The following is an 18,364-nucleotide window of genomic DNA, read 5'->3' as shown; positions in this document are numbered from 1 at the left end:
ACGTGTCCAGCCCTCTCCATGTTGCCCTGATAATAGGCCCCTAAATGATATTTTCAGATCTATCATTACCTTGTCCTCACCTTCTGAAAGTTAGTTTTGCCAGGAATTCCAGGCCACTGGTGAGCAAGAAAATAAATTCCAGTTCCTAGAACAAGTAGAAAGCTGTTGTAAGCAGCCAAGCCTTTAAAAAAAAAGTACTATGGCTGCTATTTCCCTGGAAAAGAGTCTGCAGGACTTTGAAACAAACGGTGCCTTCCAGGCCCCTCCATCTCCCTCTGGTTTCTACCGTCTTCACCAGGATGCACTGAATAGCCAAGGCACCCACAGCCACATGATGGCATGTGACACAGGCCGTGGCCCTGGGCATGTGGGCACAGCAAGCACAACTTAACTACATCTGACCAAGAAATGACTTGGGTCCTTTCCCCTCTGGGGCTTCCTCACACTGGTTCTCCGTGCAGAGCACACGCCCCCTAGAGGCCCAGGGCCATCTTCTGGTGGGTCAGAAAATCTCAGGATTTTAAAAGAGGAAGAATGGGAGGAGCAGATGGAGAAACATGCCCAGAATGAGGATAAAATATACTGAGTTCTCCCAGAGAGCCAGAGGCAGAACACAGTGATTCCAGAACCCAGTTCTCATGACTGATATTTTAATGTTGATACCATGTTCATGGATAGAAAGTGCCCGAATCTGTATGTTTATATGTTTCATTCCATTCTCTTCAATTTAAGAAGTATTTACTGAGTCCTTCTATATCTCTAAGTACTTCTCACTGGAAGCTTGTCTAAAGCAACTCAGTTTGTCCCACAAATTATGTAAACCAGTGGGAACAGACAGAACCACCCCTACCAGATTGCCCATGGCAAAAGCCAGTCTAGAAGCCACTAGAACAAACAGATCTACTTCCGCATCCTCAGCCAGCTTTTCAAGGCAGACTAAGAAGCCACTTTCCTTGGGGCAGCATCAAGGAATTTAGGCCTGGACAAATGTGATCATTCCATCCCTTCAGTGACATGCTAACCTCCTTTCTGACTTATTTCTAAAGTGTTCTGGTTTTATTATATTTGATTTACATTTTCAAAACCTATTTCTTGAGACATTTTCAGTTGGCTTAAGGCATTGAGCTATTTGAAGACTGCAAAATCAGTCCTTCTAGTCACAGTGATGACTTTGCTCTAGAAGTGGAGGAAGGCAGACAAGGTGCCCTTGTCACAGATGCAGGGAGGAGAAAGAGATCGATCGGCTGGTGACTCTGGAACCAATGGAATCGAGGTTGTTGAATAATCCACTTCTCCTTGCTGGTGTTGACACACTTTTCCCTACCCCTGCGTAAGTTAGAATAAGTCACTTAGTCAAAGTTAAGTTCAGAAAACAGTAAAGTTGCATAAAGTACGCCACCATAAAGAGCCATTTGGCTTATGCCAAAGAGAAGTTTTCAGAATCAAGGAATAGCTATTCTCTTCATCCAAGAGATTTGTCTCTCCTCCTAATTCACACCTTTGTTTGCCACAAACCCTGTCAGGATTTGGGGAGGAATTGAGGACTTGTTAACAGGGCTTCAGAAGGCCCAAGCATGAGGCTGGGGATTTAGCTCGGTGGTTCTGCTGCCTGCCTCACAAGTACAAGGTCCCAAGTTTGATCCCCGGTACCAAAAAAAAAAAAAAAGCACAAGCAGACTCAGGGAAAGATGTTGGGTATTGTTTTGTTTTTCTGCTGAAAGCTCAGGATTTTGATGCTTTAGTCAAGGTAAAATGCCACCAGGGCTAAGCAGGAGCTCTGGTTAAAAGTCCCATTGTTCTCCTAGAAGATGAAGCCAGGCATGTTGAAGCCCCTACCCCACCTGAGTTTTGGAGGGTGACTCCTTGTAGGCAGCCCCCTAAATTTTCCCTCATGATGCCTGAGGGACCCCGTCAGAGATCTGCTCTACCTTCCAGTGAACCACAACACAACTTTAAAATTATGCTGCTTTGCATCCCACCTGAGGATGGTCTGGAAGGCCCTTTCTTGTTCAGAGAAGGAGGAAGCTCCTCATGGTAGGCCCCAAAGGCCCAGGGCCCTGAACAGGAACCTGCTAAGGACACAGGTGACAGTGGAAAGGCTGTTCTGCCCTTTACTAGGGGAAGCCCCCTTGTCTCTAAGCAACCGTATGAAACTGGCCCAGGAGCCACAAGTAGGTTAAGATATTGGTCAGAGGATAAAGGGTAGGATGAACCTAGCACTTTGGTCGTCAGGAAAACTGGGTGTTACCATGGAGCTTCGTGGCAGCCAGCCAACTGGAAAGGTCTGAGGCTACTCTGAGACGCCTGCCTGGGTCTGGTGTGTGTGTGTGTGTGTGTGTGTGTGTGTGTGTGTGCGCGCGCGCGCGCGCACGCCCACGCATGCCTTGCTTCTCTCAGCCCTCCTGGTCTCCTCCTCTCCCCCACCTCTCTCTTCTGGCCTAGCCTGCCTCTTCCTTCCTTTACTTCTTTCATCTTTCCCCCACGAAGTGTTCACCCCGTTACAATCCCACATCCCTCATCCTCTCCTTTGCCCCCCTCTCTGATGTATTTCCTCGAAAATCAACTTTATACCCTTGCTTTTATCAGTTAAGAAACCTCTGCACTCAACTTTACTGCCCCTTTCCCCTTACCAGCTAGAATTCCCTCTTGCAGGGCCTCTCGTGTGCCCGTCCCTGGGGCAGGAGGCTGGGAGGCAGTAGAGAAAGCCACTAGTCTAACGTCTTCAATGGGCACCCGATCTGGGGAGATACCAGGCCCTCAGAACATGCTGGGCCATCCTGGGTCATAGGTGCACCACAGACCCAGCAGGGCAGTCGGGCGTGCAGTCCATCCTTTTACCCCCTTGCAAGTCATCTAGGACCGGAAATCTCCCGCTCTGTGGCAGCTTTATCCACCTTCTTAGTTAAGAAAATGTGCTTGAACCCAAGAATGAAGGGCCCCCTCCTGGGGACGTTTCCCAGAGACTCCCCATCCAAATGGCTTATGCGCCATTTGGGGCTTAAAGCTGCCGTGCAGCCCTCCCTAGGGGACGTGCCTTCATGTTGATGAGATTACACTCCAGATGATATGCATGTTTCCTCCTAAACACATACCGCTTTCTAAGCGAGGATGTGTGTTTTAGAAAATTTGTTTAGAATAATGCATTGGCAATGGCAGACGGTCTCTAGAATCAAGAAATTTGGGTTATTTCCAGGAATCCAAGGAAATTTTCTAGCACTTTAATCATCAGGGAAATTGGGTGTTACCACGTATTCCTAATGTCTACCTTCTTCTAACAAACGATCCCCGAAGCTCCCCCCTGCAGAGCCCCACACACATGGCAAGACCTCAGACCCTCTGGCGGCACTTTAGCTCCTCTGGCTGACAAGAAATAACAATCCTTATCATCATCAGGAAGCAGTTATCCTCCACTGAGCACATATCCTCTGCCTCACTAACATGTACTCACGTGCACACAAACCTCACCACACATTGCTGAAGCACCTGTCGCTGTACCCACTCTGCAGGCGGAGAAACTGAGGCTCAAAGAGGTTAAGTCACTCCTCCAAAGTCATACTACTTACAACTGGCAGGACCAGCTTGGACTCCAAGCCTTTGTTAGGACACAGCCTTTAGGTCCTGTCATCCTAGAGTGACACTGTGGAAGTCCCCAAGCATGAGATGCCACCTTCCAGAGAGAAGAGTCCTGGGAAACCCCCAGGGGTACACTTGGCCCCTTCTGAAGAGCGCGCCTTTTCAATACATGAAGATCCAAATTCCAGTTCATTACAAGGTGATTCTTCACTTTGAAGAATTCCTCGCACCCCCTCTTTAAATGAACCCTAGCACATTTTGAAAATAAAGCCCAATTTAGATGACATTTACTGAAGCTTTTCCGAAACAAAGGAATTCCCTGAACCACCATGTCCACATACATATAGTTCTGTGTAATAAAATAAAATGTATAAAAACAGCTGTCTATGACCTTAGACCAGGATGAACCAGAGATGCGCATCAAATGGGAGAATCCAGGTGAGGACCACACATATCCACATGCACACACAGCCACACACACACACACACACACACAAGCACACACCCAAGCACACACCCACACGCACTTACACGCATGTGCACAGGCATGTGGGTGTATATGCTCACCCATGCTATGTTCGCACACATATGCAGGCAGGCACACACCCAAGTCTCTAAACAAAATCACCTTGACCTGTAGTAGAGTATCAATGAGATGAAAATTAATTGAGACAAAACGCTGTGAGGCCAAAGCCCTGCAAAGTAGGGCCTCAACGAGAAGGAAGGAGGCTCCCCTCCTCGCTCAGTTCATCTCAGACCCTCTCTGGGCTTGTATTAGCAAAAGTGGTCATCAGGGTCTTCAGTCCACCTCCCAGCCTCCCCGCTTAGCCAAATTCTTAGGTGCTTAAAGGGAAGAGGTGGGTATTGACCCCAAATCCTTGCTGGGCAGAACATCCTAAGAGAACCTACTTTTTTCTCTTTCATTTTATTTTTCATTTTCTGTCTCTAACCTTAACACGTGAATGATACTAAAGTTTTGATGCCTGTTTTTTTTTCCCCCCCTTGGACTAAACCATTATTTACAGGGGGAGAGGGGGAAGAAAGGCTCTAGAGGGCCTAAAGGGGATAAAGGAGACCAAGGAGCACCTGGATTAGATGCCCCCTGCCCGTTGGTATGTTTTCATTTCTCATTTGCATTGTTCTGGTTTTTTCCTTGAGGTTTGCAAGTTGGAAACAAAGAAGGCAAATCAACTAAGATGAGAACCAAATGATTACCCTGATGCTACCAAAGTCTGTCTGCTCATTGGAAATTCTGCCAGCTGTGGGTGTTGCCTTCCAACCCCAGCTGCAAACAATTATGGCTTGATCCCTTTCCTTTGAATCCTTTTTCTTTGAAGATGCAGAACAATTGATGCATGGAAGTGAAGAAACCACGAGGAAAGAGGGCTTTTTGGAGAAGGCCTCGGCACTTGGCTCCAGCCTGGCTTTGGAAACCAGTGCAGCATTTGTGAGCCATGATTTGCCTTCTTTGTCTTGTGGCCGCTTCTGTGGCCAGCAGTTCTAGGTGTCTCAATCCTCACTTGGTCAAGATGCAGGATGCCAGAGTAGAATCTCTTGAAGGCCACCAATGCTTAGTGCTGGGCAGAACAAGGCCACACAAAGGGCTTTTCATACACAGCCTCGAAATGCCCACCAGCCGGCCAAAACCCTGAAAGCTGCAGGCCAAAATCGGTAGGAAAACACCCACAGGAAGCTTTCCCAAAAGAGCCAGTACCTAATGATTTGTGGCACATCTGACAGGTTTCTCAAGTTCCCTTTCAATCCATCCAAAGGTTCTGAAAGCTATGACGCATTGAAGTGAAGGTTACCTGTGATTGCTCCCCGTGAATCTGTAAACAGAGAGGGGGTCAGTGCAGAGCGGCTAGCTGTATGTGTCCCCTAGCTGAACTCTGCTGGCACAAAGGCTGAATGTGGGACATGGGGAACCCAACTGCAACTTAGGCTTATTTGTAGGTGTCAAGTGTAGGATGCCGAGGGTCCTGCATCCTGGCCAGGTTAGGACTGGGCCTCTCCACTCCACAGTTGGAGCTGGCCACCCTTGATCTAAATAATCATCGTGGTTGATTTTATAAACAGGGACATCGAGGTTTTAAAGGAGAGAAAGGGGAGCCGGGGTTACCAGGGCTGGACGGACTGGATGCCCCATGCCCATTGGTATGGCATTGCCTTGCCTGCATGCATGCCCGAACTGGGCTTGCCATGTGTGTGGTTTAGGCCCATGTGCTTCCTGATCCATCCACCCAGTCCCCATTTCCCACTTCTTCACTCTGCAGACATGGAGGGTCACCCTGCCTTGCGCTCTGAGGGCTCCGGCATGCTGCTCTCTTGCATGCAAAGTTTGCTGGAGTGTTTTCTTGGCTTCCTCCTGCCACTGCTTCTGACACACCTGACCTTGGTTTCCCAGCCCCCAAGCAAGCTTTGACTGCTTCTGATCTTTCTAGACACCTCTGCCCCCAGAGATAAACTAGGGAAGCACATTCTCTGGTCAGATTCTTAGAAGCATGATTTCTTGTCCTCCATGCCATGCGGTTAGGGCAGAATGCATCCACTAAACCCTTAACACGCCAGTGGAATGAATGCCTGAGTCATCCCACCTCCCTCCCCACCATCTCACAGTTTGGCTGGGGACAGATAGATGGGCATGTTCTAGACATAGGGTAAACTAAGGAGTACTAGAACCAAGGTGAAAAAGGAAGTACCCTGCCTGTTCTTCCACACTGGGTCCTGGTTCACTGCCCAGGCGACACCATTAAAACTAGGGGACAGTCGAAAGCCAGGTGTTGAGATCCTAAAGGGCCTTGTTCTCCTTGCTTAAATCCCAGAAGACATTACAGGACCCTCGCTTGATGTCCCTTCTCTGCATCCTCAGGTGGCTCACCACACAAGAGTCAGAGGGCTGGAAAGGTGGTAAACATAGTTAAGGAGCAGGCAAGGATGGCTCTTGTAGACATGCCGTAGGCTAAGAGGTATCAGTTGGTCCCCACCTGGTCCAATCCCTCTCCAGGTGTGGCTGCTCTAAACCTCCTCATGATCCTCTTAAACAACTGCAAGAGAAGCAGAAGGTGACACTTTGCTCCAAGGGGACCGGTTCCAAGGCTCCTGCTCACCCAGTATTTCCCCAGAAGGATGAGGGTTCAGGAACTACTTTTGTACCAAAGTTCCCAGCCTCACTCTGGGGTGACTCAAGAATTAAATGGGAGAGAAAATGTGGGTGACCGTAGAGCCCCTTGAAAGCCACTAGGGACTTTGTAGCCCCAGCATGTGTGACAAAAGCAGCACGGGACAAGTGTACAGAGGAGCATGCCTCCTACCCCACTGGCTGCCCGTGACCGACCATGCACCTGCACAAGCACCCTTCCCAGCCGCAGGTACCAGGGCGCCTGTCTCCATGAATCCCCACAGGTCTTCCTGGGCCACCGTCCTTGCCCTCCTTTGAGCACCCTAAGTTCTGTGCCACCACCTCAGCCCCCCTGCTCCTCACCCCATGTTACTTTCCCTTCTCTGCCTGCCCCGCCTCCACTGCGCCTGCCACCAATGGGAATGCCCTGAGGCTCCTGTCCCTCCCAGAGACTATGTAGACTGTGTCACAGCAGAGCAGGCTGGGAAGAGGGCAGAGGGTCACCAGGAGACTGTGGGATGCACCACCTCCCTGTGCAGTCCCTTCCCTGGCCCAGGGGGGAAATGAAGGTCATCCCTTCGTCCAAAGTGACCTTTCCTCCAACAGGATCCCATAGCAATGTGTCATTTGCCTATTAATTTTCAATGGCAGGGCCCATAGCTTACCTTTCTTGTGTCTCATTCCACCTCGTGCATTGTATTCCTATGAACTTGGGGGTCAGGGGAACTACTGATCATGACTTTTAGTACAAGAGAACTCGACCTCTTCCACCCTCGTGTCAGCCCTGCACCTGCTGAATACCAGGTGACGAGGGGGTCAGGTGCCTGGTGTGGGTGGTGAAGTTGGTCTGGGCCACAGAGGATGCCTGGTCGGCCTCCCTCCCCTGAGGACTGAGCACTTGCTCCTCCTCTGAGCCCCTAGGTCTTCTCTGCCTCTGCCCTGGGGCCTGCAGTTCTGGGATCTGGCTGCCTTGCTAGTAGATGGGACTAAGAACCTGAGCTCCGCCCTTGGTTCAGCCTTGCCGCTAGGCCATTTCTAGGCTCCCCGCAGTGTGCCAGAGAGGCCAGGAGAGTAGGGTCAAGAAGACACAGGAAGGTTCCATCGCCACGGGCAGAACATCCCAAGGCTACAGGATGCTCTGTGGTTGCCATAAACCATGTGTAGTTGTTCCCCACCTTGCTCCTCTGCCCCCAAATTCCCAGCAATGTCTGAGGCCTGGCCAGACCCTTGTCTCCTTGCTGACAGCAACCCTGGGTCATATTCCAACCACTGAGTTCCTGTCACTTTGTCCCAAGCCCCACCCAGTATTGACCATCACTGGGGCTGTCTAGATGTCCTCTTCCCATGCTTAGGAAGAGAGACAAGTGAGGGATCAGGCCAGCTGAGAAGGTCACTGCACATCTCCCTCTGCTCAGATTTTGCAGCAGAAGAAATGGAGCCCCAAGTGCTGGGTGACAAGCATCCAGCACTCCACAGAGCAGCAAGTGTCCTCTCTTGCCCTCCAAGACATCTGTGCTCACTAATCCTGCAGGCCAGGACAGCCCCTCTTGGCCTTGCACCACAGCCACATGGGACCTTAGCTGAGGGGGAAACAGCAGCATCTGTTTCCCACCCCCTTCCAAGGTTTTGACCTGAAAGAGAGAAAAGAAATAGCCAGTGGCGGGTGGGCCGATCCTGATGAGCGGCTGAAGTGTTTGTGGCCCTTGTCAACCCTGCCCTGCCTGCTTGGTGGATCAAGCCAAGAGTCTGAGTGCTCTGCCTCCCTTCCTCCCCACAGGGTCAAGATGGCCTGCCAGTCCAGGGCTGCTGGAACAAGGTAAGCTCCTCTGAGCCCGTGCTGCTCAGGCAGAGGAGGACACCCCTCCCTGACCAGTGCCATGTGACTCTCACAGCATCTCCTCTGTCTTCCTGCTGATGAGGCAGCAAAACATAGGTTGGAAAAGGCACTTTTCCTTCAGAGGCAAGTGCCCAGTGAACAGCCCAGGCCCAGTGCACACTTGGAAAACACTTAAAAATGTAGGTAGTGCCTGTCCTCCAAGGAGTTTGAGGCCATGTTTTAAACTAAGTTATCAATTAGCCACTCTCATAGCATTCAGATGAAGCCATTTAAGCCACATATTTATCCAGATGGAGGATACCCACACTATTTACACTCTAAACTCAAATGGCTTTTTTTTTTCAGTAACAGGGATTGAATCCAGGGCCTTTGCACTAAGCTACATCCCCAGCTTCTTTCCTTTTTCTTTTGATACAGATTCTTGCTGAGTTGCTAAGTTGCCCAGGCTGGGCTCAAACTTGCAGTTCCCTGCCTCAGCTGGGATCACAGGTGTGCACCACCACCTCTGGCTGTCACGTGGCTTCTATACCTGCTCGCAGGGCTTGTCCAGTTCCCCGTCACACACTTCCCCTGGACCTCACCCATGGGCCCTTGTGTTTGTGCACATGCCACCTACAGCCCAGTCTCTCCTGGGCTCCCAGAGTTCTGGCCAGCAATGAGATTTTGCTGATTTACTTCCGCCTTGACATTTGCCACCATTAAAGCAGTCTGAAGCCACAAGGCCAAGTCTTTCCACAAGACCACCCCACTCAGACATAGCACCCTTAGTGCAGGGTTCCCCACCCTGTGCCATGGGCTTGCTAATTCAGAATCCCACCTTCCGGGCTGCCTCCCTTTGCCTTGCCTCCTGCGCAGGGTCTTCTCACCAACATTATCTCAGGTTATCACTGTGTCCTCCTAAAATGCTGGAGACTCCAACCTGCTCCAGGTTTGTGCTTATCTAGTCCAGTCCTGTGGCAGTGACAGCAGAGCCACTTTTACAGTCTCATTAGCCCACAGGACTGGGTGAAAGTAGGGAAGTGACCAGGACACCCGGCCCTAGGTCGAGCACCTATATGTCTGGGTAACTAAAAGACCCCCTAACCAAAGAGAGAATGCTCAGCACTCAATGGAGCTACCTCCTCAAGAATGTGCCTCTCGCTCCACACCTCATTTCCTTATTCAGTTACCTGCAAGACCTAGGTAATCCTCCACATTGTCCAGGGACACAGGCCCTTGCCCTCGAGAGAGAATTTCTTCCTCCAGGTTGCTGCTGATGGTCAAAAGATAAAAATATCCCTGAGCTTAGCAAGGGAACAGCAGCCGCTATTCAGAGAAACAGTTTTGGGGAAGCAACTAGAGAGCTTTCCGTTTGATCCACACCCACTGAGTTCCATCTGGGACCACTCCGAAGCAGCCAGGCCTCCAAGACAGAATACAGAGAGTGCCCTCTAGTGGCCATTATGCGGGTCACTGGAAGGTGAAAGGAATTTCCCACCCTCAGGGTGCTTAAAGTCCGCAGGAGTTTCTTCCTGCCAGTGGGGCTCCGGATTCGCCAGTGCTCTTATTTAGAGTAGCCATCCAACCCAGGATAGGCTCCTCCTCCTTGCCTACAGGGAAGTAAGAGTCCACAGACCCCCCTTGAAACTAACTGTACATTGTTTTGTTTTTGTTTTGCAGTGATTCCTCTAACCTTGGATTGGCCTGTGTGTGTGTTTATACATAGAATATTTATTTTTATACAGTTTTCACTATTTGAAAATGCCAGAAGTATGATGCATCTTACAGATTATTAAAAGAAAGAGAAAAACTTGCATATTTTGTACAGAAAATAACACCTCTCCCCTTTTGTTTACAAGATGTTTTGTATAAGTCTGTCTCTAATACACTTTCTGTTTGTGAGTACAGTCCTAATGTTTGCATGATATTTGTGCACAGTTATTACATATAGAAGCTTAATAAATTATTGTGTTCCGGTGCCAAAGAGGGCAGCCAGCACCAAGGTGCGGCTAGCTGGTGTGCGAATTCCTATAAACATGGAGGTGGGGGGTGACTAACAGTCTAGATGTATCTAAGAATAATTTTAAACAATTCTGGATTTTCATTATTAAAAAATGAAACATGACAATTCACGATCCTGATTAATCACTAACTAAACTAAACATTCTTTCTAGTGCAACCAGGAAGGCCCAGAAGCAGGGGTCCTCAAAGTATGGAGAGACATTTTAAAATGTTAAATCCAAATCGAGGTGTACTGTTTTCCATTCATAGCACACCGCTTACCATAGTGAAGGAGTCAGAAAGCCTATTTCAATGACTAGGAAGTATTGCTATGGTGTTGCCCACAGTTTATTGTTAGCTGCTTTACAACATCAATCAGTGCTTCTAAAGGGCTTGAAAACAGCTAACCCAGAAGTCTAAATCCCCCCATCCTGTTGATAGTTTACATTTTCTTTACACATACTTTCTTCATAATCAGCACATGGGAAATTTGAACTCAGCTTCTGTCCATACCCAGATGGACAGGGCTAAAATAGAGGACCAGAGAGCCTGCCTGGCATGGAGAGAGCCCACGTGAACTCTTGCTGCCGAGACTCAAGGGGCTGTCCCAGAATTCTGATTCTCAGAGTCCACTCAGTTATTCTGGAAATCAGACCACTTCCTCCTCCAGGTCTCGGCTTCCTGATTTGAAAAGTGAAGCCATTAAACTAGAGTTAATCTCTATGGACACAAATGGTGCTTGTCTGTCCCCTCCTCACAAAGCACAAAAATGCAGCCACCCAGGCCTAAGTCCCCAGCTGGCACCAGGTGCTTCCCCTGCCCAGGGAGAGTTCCAGGATGCACTTTACAGATCACCCTGAGACCAGACTCCCAGGACCCATGCTGGGCAGCTTTCCCATCAGGCATGGTGGCCACAGAGGCTGGATCCATTGTACTCTTAGGGGCCACAAAATATTTTAATTTTCAGTGCTTTTAGATTCAGAAGGAAAAAAGAGAGTATCTAACAATGAATCCAGCCAGGAACATACTTGCCTTTCTACCAGCAGTTATCAAATGCAATTTTAATACATGTTTTGTGGAGGAAGGAACCCACAAAGGCCAAGCGCCCAGGCCCCCCGAAAGTCACAACGCCACCTGCCTGTGTGCTGTGCCCCTTTGGATTCAGCCTACCCTGTGGGTGACCCATCTCCAGAGCCAGCCTCCTCACCCAGGAGAGGCCCTGTGAAATCAGTGTGACCAGGTTCTTCTGAACCCACTGCCTTATTCCCTTTCGGGCTCTGGGTGGAGCCATCACCCATCATTGATCATCTCAGAATCGAGTGGAACATTGACAGGAACCCCTGAACCAGGATTCTGAATTAATTGAATCCTCCAAGTGACCGTGGGCAACCACAGACCTCTCCTTCCTTGATTTGGTTCTGGTTCCTTCCTTCACTTATTACACCCCAGCCATCACCACAAAGTCACCTGTACGAATAGCTGCAATCCAGGGGTAGAGGTGCATGCCCTGTAATCCTGGCACTCTGGAAGGCTGAGGCAGGAGGATCACAAGGTCAAGCCCAGCCTGAGCAATTTAGCAACTTAGTGAGGCCCTGTCTCAAAATTAAAAATAAAAAACAGGCTGGGGTTGTAACTTAGGACAAAGGCCGCGCTTCCATCTCAGTACTGCCCCCCAAAAAGCAAGAAAATAGAAGTGTGAGGAGACAGCAGTGGCAGGGGAGCCTGCAGAGTAAGGGGAGACCCTCATCATTACTGAGGCGGCCCCGCGTGCCACTGCAGGCCACCATCACCCAGTGGCTTGCAGCCCACTGAGGTCTGGCCCTCTGTACATACGACATCATCCCCAGGTGGTGGTTGCCCCATCTCCCTCAGACAGGACCCTCCCTATCTGTCACAGGTAGTGAGCTGCACCCAGACTCCTCCTTCAGCCCCCTCCCCTATGGTAGACTTCTCATCTTGGATCTTAACTCTATGTCACATGCAGTGCAGGGAAGTTAGGGTAGAAAGGGAGCCAGGCCTGATGGTGCACTCCTAATTCAAGGCCAGCTTGAGGTACATAGTGAGTTCGAGGCTACATAGGAAGATTTAACTACATAGGAAGAGGTTGAGAAGTATTCAGAGTAGCTGGGCATCACCCTCCTGCCCAGGGCTAACCCCGATCTCCCACCTTGGCAAGGTCACCTTCTGCCACCACCTTAGCCCTCAGGGAAAAGGGTGCTGTCCAGCCAGTCCAGAGACTCACTCAGGTTCCTTGTCTCCCCTAACCAGCCACCTGGCCCGGGGCATCTCAGTTCAGGTTTGTTCCTCCGTGTCAGATGCAGCAGTTAGACCTGGCTGACCTCCATGGGCCCCGCCAGCTCTGCCACCACCAACGGGTTGGCTGCCGGAGGACCATGGACATCGAAGCATCCTATGTCCCCTCCACCCGAGTCACCTGCCTGTGATCACACTGACCATGGACATGGGGTTGCAGAACTGTGTGCAGCATGCGTGTGCTTATAACCCTGAATAACCAAACCCCCATGGGCCTGTGCCACATGGGAGGCAAGGGAATGAGGTCTGCTTCCCTGAGAGGATGGCGGTGCAGGCTGTGTCTCACCTGGGTCTCCACCCCGAGAGCTTATGGGAGGGTGAGCAACGAAGCTTTGACCCCTGGGCTTCCCACATGTTCAGCCACACTGGCTGCTTGGCAGGATCTGCCACTTCTCTCCTATCAGGAACAGCCTGCACTTCGGTGGTCCTGGACTAGGACTCACTGTCAGGCCGCCTGAGACACAGAGCCCCTGAGATTCCATAACATTTAGACAGAAGAGAAGGGCAAGCTCTGGGTGACAGGTTCAGAGAAGTCAGGGACCAGAGGGGGAGGCAAAGGAGGAGCCAGCCTTCACTTCTGCAGGAAGCAGAGACTTCCGGGCCAAAGCTGCCTCTCAGCACAGGGGAGGGGAGGACGCCACCCTAGGAAGGGACACTGCTCCAGGCACTCAGGCAGAATTCCATGTTCAGAGGACCCTCTGCTTCTAGGGCAGCCCGGGCCTGAGCCACAGCCTGGCCCCTGCAGAAGAAAGACACAGATGGAGGCAGGCTGGGCTGAGAACGTGGCCCTCAGCCCCGGGGGTGCCCCCATTTTAGGGCCTGCACCCACCTCCCCCCACTACACACACACACACACACACACACACACACACACACCCTGTGCTCTCCCTGCCCCACACCTGCCTCTGGATTGCCTTCTTCCTTCTGTCAACCTTCCACCCTTCTTTCAGGCCCCAGCTAGGCCCTGGGAAAATGCTTCTGGTCCCCGAGTTGGATGAGTCTCCCTGGAACTCAGGCTTCTTCTCTTCCTCTGCCTTGCAATAGAGGGAGGAGGCACCTCCTGATTAGGTGAACCCAAGACGGCAGGAGTTTCCTTATTTACAGGCTCCTGAGGGGCTGGCTCAATGTCTCCCCCTAGTCAGGGCTCCTCCACACCTATGACTGCTGAGTTATTGACCAGCCTTATAACATACCTACTATGTGCAGGTTCTGTGCTTCCTGCAGGACAAGCAGGAGGCTGGGGGGTCAGTCCTGCCCTCTAGGGCTGAACAATACAGGGAGCTGTGTGCTAAGCGCTCGGTGAGGACCACAGCCAGGGTCTTGAGGACAGAGGACACTGTGGTGGGCAGCAGGAGAAGAGAGGATCAAGTCAGCTGGGAATGGAAAGTGGCCTCCTTGGCTCCTGCTCCTCTCTCTGTTAGAATCTTGCAGCAGGATGAGCCTGGGCCATGTTATCATCTCAGATCTGGGGAGGACACCTAGGAAGAGAGGGCAGGTCCCAACTGAGGGGGTTGGGTCAGGGGATCTCTGGTCCCTAGACTGCTCCATAATGGGCCAGTCTCCAGAAAGCCTCCTTCTCAAACACGCCCTCTCTACACCTCCTCAAGGGCCAGAGTCCTTGGTTGGTCGCCAAGAAGTGAAGCCAGCCAGCCCAGAGCCTTGGGGAATGCAGCTTGCCTGGGAGGAAGAAGATGGAGGAGCTGCCTCTGGACAGAAGGTCATTGGCCGAACCTTCCCAAGGACCTGATTGGAGGAGCTGGTCAGAGTGTGGCCACAGAAGAGCTGGGCCTCCGCCCTCCCCAGGGGCTAGCATGCAGACAGGCTAGCCCAGACCTCACACCTGCTTGGGCCTTTGGGGATTTCTGGGGGTTTCTACTGTGGCTGTGATTTCAGGGGCTCTTGGACTCCCCTTTCTGGTGGGAACCATGGTTTTTTGAAGCCACACCCCTGCAGGAGGGACTATCCACAGCGTCAAGCCCTGACCTTGAGAAGCCTCCCTAGGAAGCAGTGGCCAGAGACTTGTCACCTTTCCCAGCCCCTTCTCAACAGAAGTCCTTTTCTTTCTATCCTTTGGTGCTGCCACCATTAACCATTTGACTTTCTGGGGTTTTGGGAATGTCAGAGGCAGATGCAAGTACCAAGCCTGACATACAGAAAGCATTCACCTTGGAAAGGGAAAAAGCACAAAAAATGCAATGCTATCATAGAGGAGAGAAGCTGGGTGTTGACAAGGCTATGCAATCACACTTCTAACCTGGCACCCTGGGAAGCCCCAGCCACTGCTGAATATGAGGGGATGGAAGATGGCGGAGCCAGGTGGACATTGTGTGGAGGACAAAGGTGACAGCCCCTGTTCTCACCTCCCCTCCCCTCTGGCAGGGAGGTGAGACTGGAGCACAAAGAACCTCACCTCAGAAGGGAGGGAGGGCCAGAGGCCCAACACAAAGGGCTATGGCTGCAGAGGATGGAGAGATCTCCCTGCATCTCAAAGGAATCTCTCCCAGGACTGCTCCAAGATGAAAATGCAGGGTCACCATAGCAATCTGGGAATCGATTTAAATTCTGGGGTTTTGACTTTAAACCCACACTGACATCTTTTCTCAGCCCTGGAAGGTTAAAGAAAATGCCCTAGAACAAGTTTGGTGCTTTCCCCATTCCTAGCATCTGACCCACAAAGCTTGGCAAAGTGCCACCCCGGTCTGCATTTGGTAACCCTTTCCCATCTCTGTGGGCTCGCTGCACAGTAGGAACAGCAGCCTCTTCACTAGAGTAGGAGTTGCATGTGCAGGGCTGCAAGCAAATTGCAGGCCAAGCGACCTTTCTGGGGTCAAGGGCCTGTGTGCATAACTGGACAGGTGAAAGTCATAGCTAATAGATCCAGACATGACATGGAGCTCATGACCACAGAACTTCTCAACATCCAACCCTCCTGCCGTCCCCAGGGCATGAGAGAAATCAAGTGTTCCTGTATAAAATGACCCTCCAGTGAACAGGGCTGAGGACTTTGGATGATTCACAGGATCCTGACATTTTGTATAATCAGAGTGCCTTCATCCCCTGCCCCCAAACCACAGCCCTCAGTCAACAACAGCCAAGAAAGACAAACCATCGTGACCACCGTGGCAGAGAAGATATGGCTGGGCCCAGGGTTCACTGTAAGCAATGCAGTGAAACCACATGCAAAGAGACGTTTTCTTACACTCCACCCATTCCAAAGACAAAAAGTTTGATTGAGAAATCTGCTAAAATAAATGTGCCTGAGACTCCTCACCCAGCCAGTGGCCAGGTGCTCCTGGCAGGGCGTAAGGACATCTGTGTGCCTGCCCTGTCACGCTTGCTGGCCGGGTGACTCCGCCAAGTGCCTCCTCTTCCTCACCTGCAGAGGGCACAGTGCCGCCTGCCTCCCCAGTGCTGCGGGGCTGTCTCTGGGGAAAGCACTCGAAGAGAGCCGTAAAAGGCTAAACAATAAAACTTCAGTGTTCCCTGGTTAGGGGGAAAAATCTTCCTTTTTATAGACAAACCTCAATTAACTGGAGTCACTTGAGGAAAGGGTCATTAAAATTGCTGGCAAAATTAGATAGAAAGAGACCCTCCTCATACCCGTGCAGAGGGGCTGATTAATAACTATTGTCACAGACAGGTAGAAAGAGTTGGGCTGGGGATTTAGCTCAGTGGTGCTGCCACCTGCCTCACAAGTGCAAGGTCCTGAGTTCGATCCCCAGTACTGCAAAAAAAAAATTAAAAATAAGAAACAATGGCCACTTGGGGTGGGACATGAGGGAGGACTGACACCTAAGAAGTTGCTTTTTAAAGTTAAATTCCATAAATGTTTATAGGATTTTTGAAAAATCAGCAACTTAAAAAAAAAAAAAAACAACTTCATGCTTTAAAATGCTGATTACTGGGGCAGGGATTTAGCTCTGTGGTTCTGCCACCTGCCTCGCAAGTGGAAGGTCCTGAGTTTGATCTCAGGTACCAAAAAAAAAAAAAATGCTGATTACCAATACTACTGGTTAAATAAGGCTTTTTTCTTTAGTTGGCTCTGCCTATCTTTTTGGTGTTTTTGCTTTTGTTTCTTTACATTAGTGCAGCTTTCATCTCCTGAGCAGCCTTTTCCCTTCTTTCTCCTGCCCTGGTCCCCTCTTAGACACCTGGGCAGACTCCTCATGTGGCCAACCTGACGTCTTAAGCTTAAGAATCACAATCTCTGCACCTCACTAGAAAAAGTCTATTTCATTGTGTCTTGCAATAAACTCCAGTCCAGTTAATTGACGGTTTAATGTAGTTTCTTAAAATCAGATAGAACCCAATTTTCAGAATCGCATTGTGAAGGCTAGCAGCTTACATGGCTGGCTCTGTAGGTTAAGTAGTAGGGAAAAAACACTTTCCAGAATAATCCCTGGCTGCTGAAGCACTAACTGCTTTTCTTTTCTTTTTCTGAGGTAATAATTTTTGGTAAGGATCTGTCCATACTGCAGGCAGTGGGTATTTTATATGGAAGAAGAAAATATGAACTTGCATTCTATTTTAATGTTAAAGCAAAATGTCATCTTTTGACTAATTGTGTTTTCCTACGACTGTTAAAAAGTTGTTTCCCTGAACTCTCCTTTGGGTCAGAAGGGCCTCCTAGGAGGCTACTTGGTGCTAAGCCCCAGTGTAGGGCTTCAACCCCTCTCCTCCTCGATGGCTTCCCAACCACCCACCTGCACAGCTGTCCCCTGCAAAGCCCTTGCGCACCCTGGAGCCTTCACCAAAACGTCCTCGTCTGTCAATGGCATGACCTCTCCCCAGCCAACTGGCCAGCCACCAGTCTGTGGTCCCCATGGTGCGCCATTTTCACATCCACTAGAGCCCTGTTGCTTGCTTCACACATCATGCAGAGGGCGAGAGAGCTGGGAAGGGTTGTACCCTCTTGCTCCCTCTGGGCACATCACTAAATGATTTTCCAAGCCCCTTAGCAATCTCGGGCCCCTCAGGCAGATAACCCCCCAGCCCTCCAGTTCAGATGCTCCTCCACCCTGCCACTGCTTTTCCTAGCCTGTCCCTGCTTCCATTTGGCCTCTCCTGATGTTCTCATCTCCTTCTCTTACATCTTTCCTTATTCTCTTGTTTTCTTTCATTCTTCACTTCTCACCCCCACGCACTTGACTCTCCCCACCCCACCGCTGTCCCCATCTCTTTCTGTCTCCATTCCCATCCTCTTGCCCACTCCCAAGAGTTCCCCTGTGCATCTCTCAGTTCAGTCCACCGAGCCTCATCACTGTTCACCTCTGCACTATTCCCCTAGGGAGAAAAAATTACAGTCTTGTCAACTTGTTGACAGCTTTGTTTTCCTGCCACACACTCCTGGTGCCTTTCATGTAGATAGATTCTTTGACAGATATATCTTACTATGTTCACCATTAGAAGGGAACATACATTTACACTTGATTTTTAGTTTCTATTCTAAGTCTGATAAAGCATCCATTACTAGGTACTACTCTTTACTATCTTTGTTTTTTTCTTCATGGTCATAACCAAAGTCTCTAGAGTTTCCTGTTGGT

General features: G+C 50.2%; 1 protein-coding gene across 30 annotated transcripts in view; it reads left to right on the top strand.

Annotated features, from left to right (window-relative positions):
* Col13a1 (collagen type XIII alpha 1 chain) overlaps positions 1–10,635 on the top strand; it is a 75,599-nt gene extending 64,964 nt beyond the window's left edge. For 10 of the 30 annotated variants that reach the window (XM_087184750.1, XM_087184753.1, XM_087184749.1 and 7 more), the window contains 2 exons: positions 8,469–8,507; positions 10,188–10,635. In XM_087184750.1, coding sequence (XP_087040876.1) covers positions 8,469–8,507; positions 10,188–10,303 — 155 coding nt within the window. In that variant the 3' untranslated portion in view covers positions 10,304–10,635. Of the gene's footprint in view, positions 1–4,598; positions 4,686–5,649; positions 5,728–8,468; positions 8,508–10,187 lie in introns of those variants that run through there. The other 20 variants (XM_087184768.1, XM_087184769.1, XM_087184762.1 and 17 more) reach the window with 4 other exon arrangements.
* The last annotated feature ends 7,729 nt before the right edge of the window (positions 10,636–18,364 follow it).

Source organism: Heterocephalus glaber, unplaced genomic scaffold, assembly GCF_053883595.1.
Source record: "Heterocephalus glaber isolate CG9 unplaced genomic scaffold, H.glaber_assembly_v1.0 deba00001497, whole genome shotgun sequence".
NCBI classification, from domain to species: Eukaryota; Metazoa; Chordata; class Mammalia; order Rodentia; family Bathyergidae; genus Heterocephalus; species Heterocephalus glaber.
Note: the sequence above shows the minus strand (reverse complement) of the source record. Positions and strands in the feature narration are given on the sequence as shown.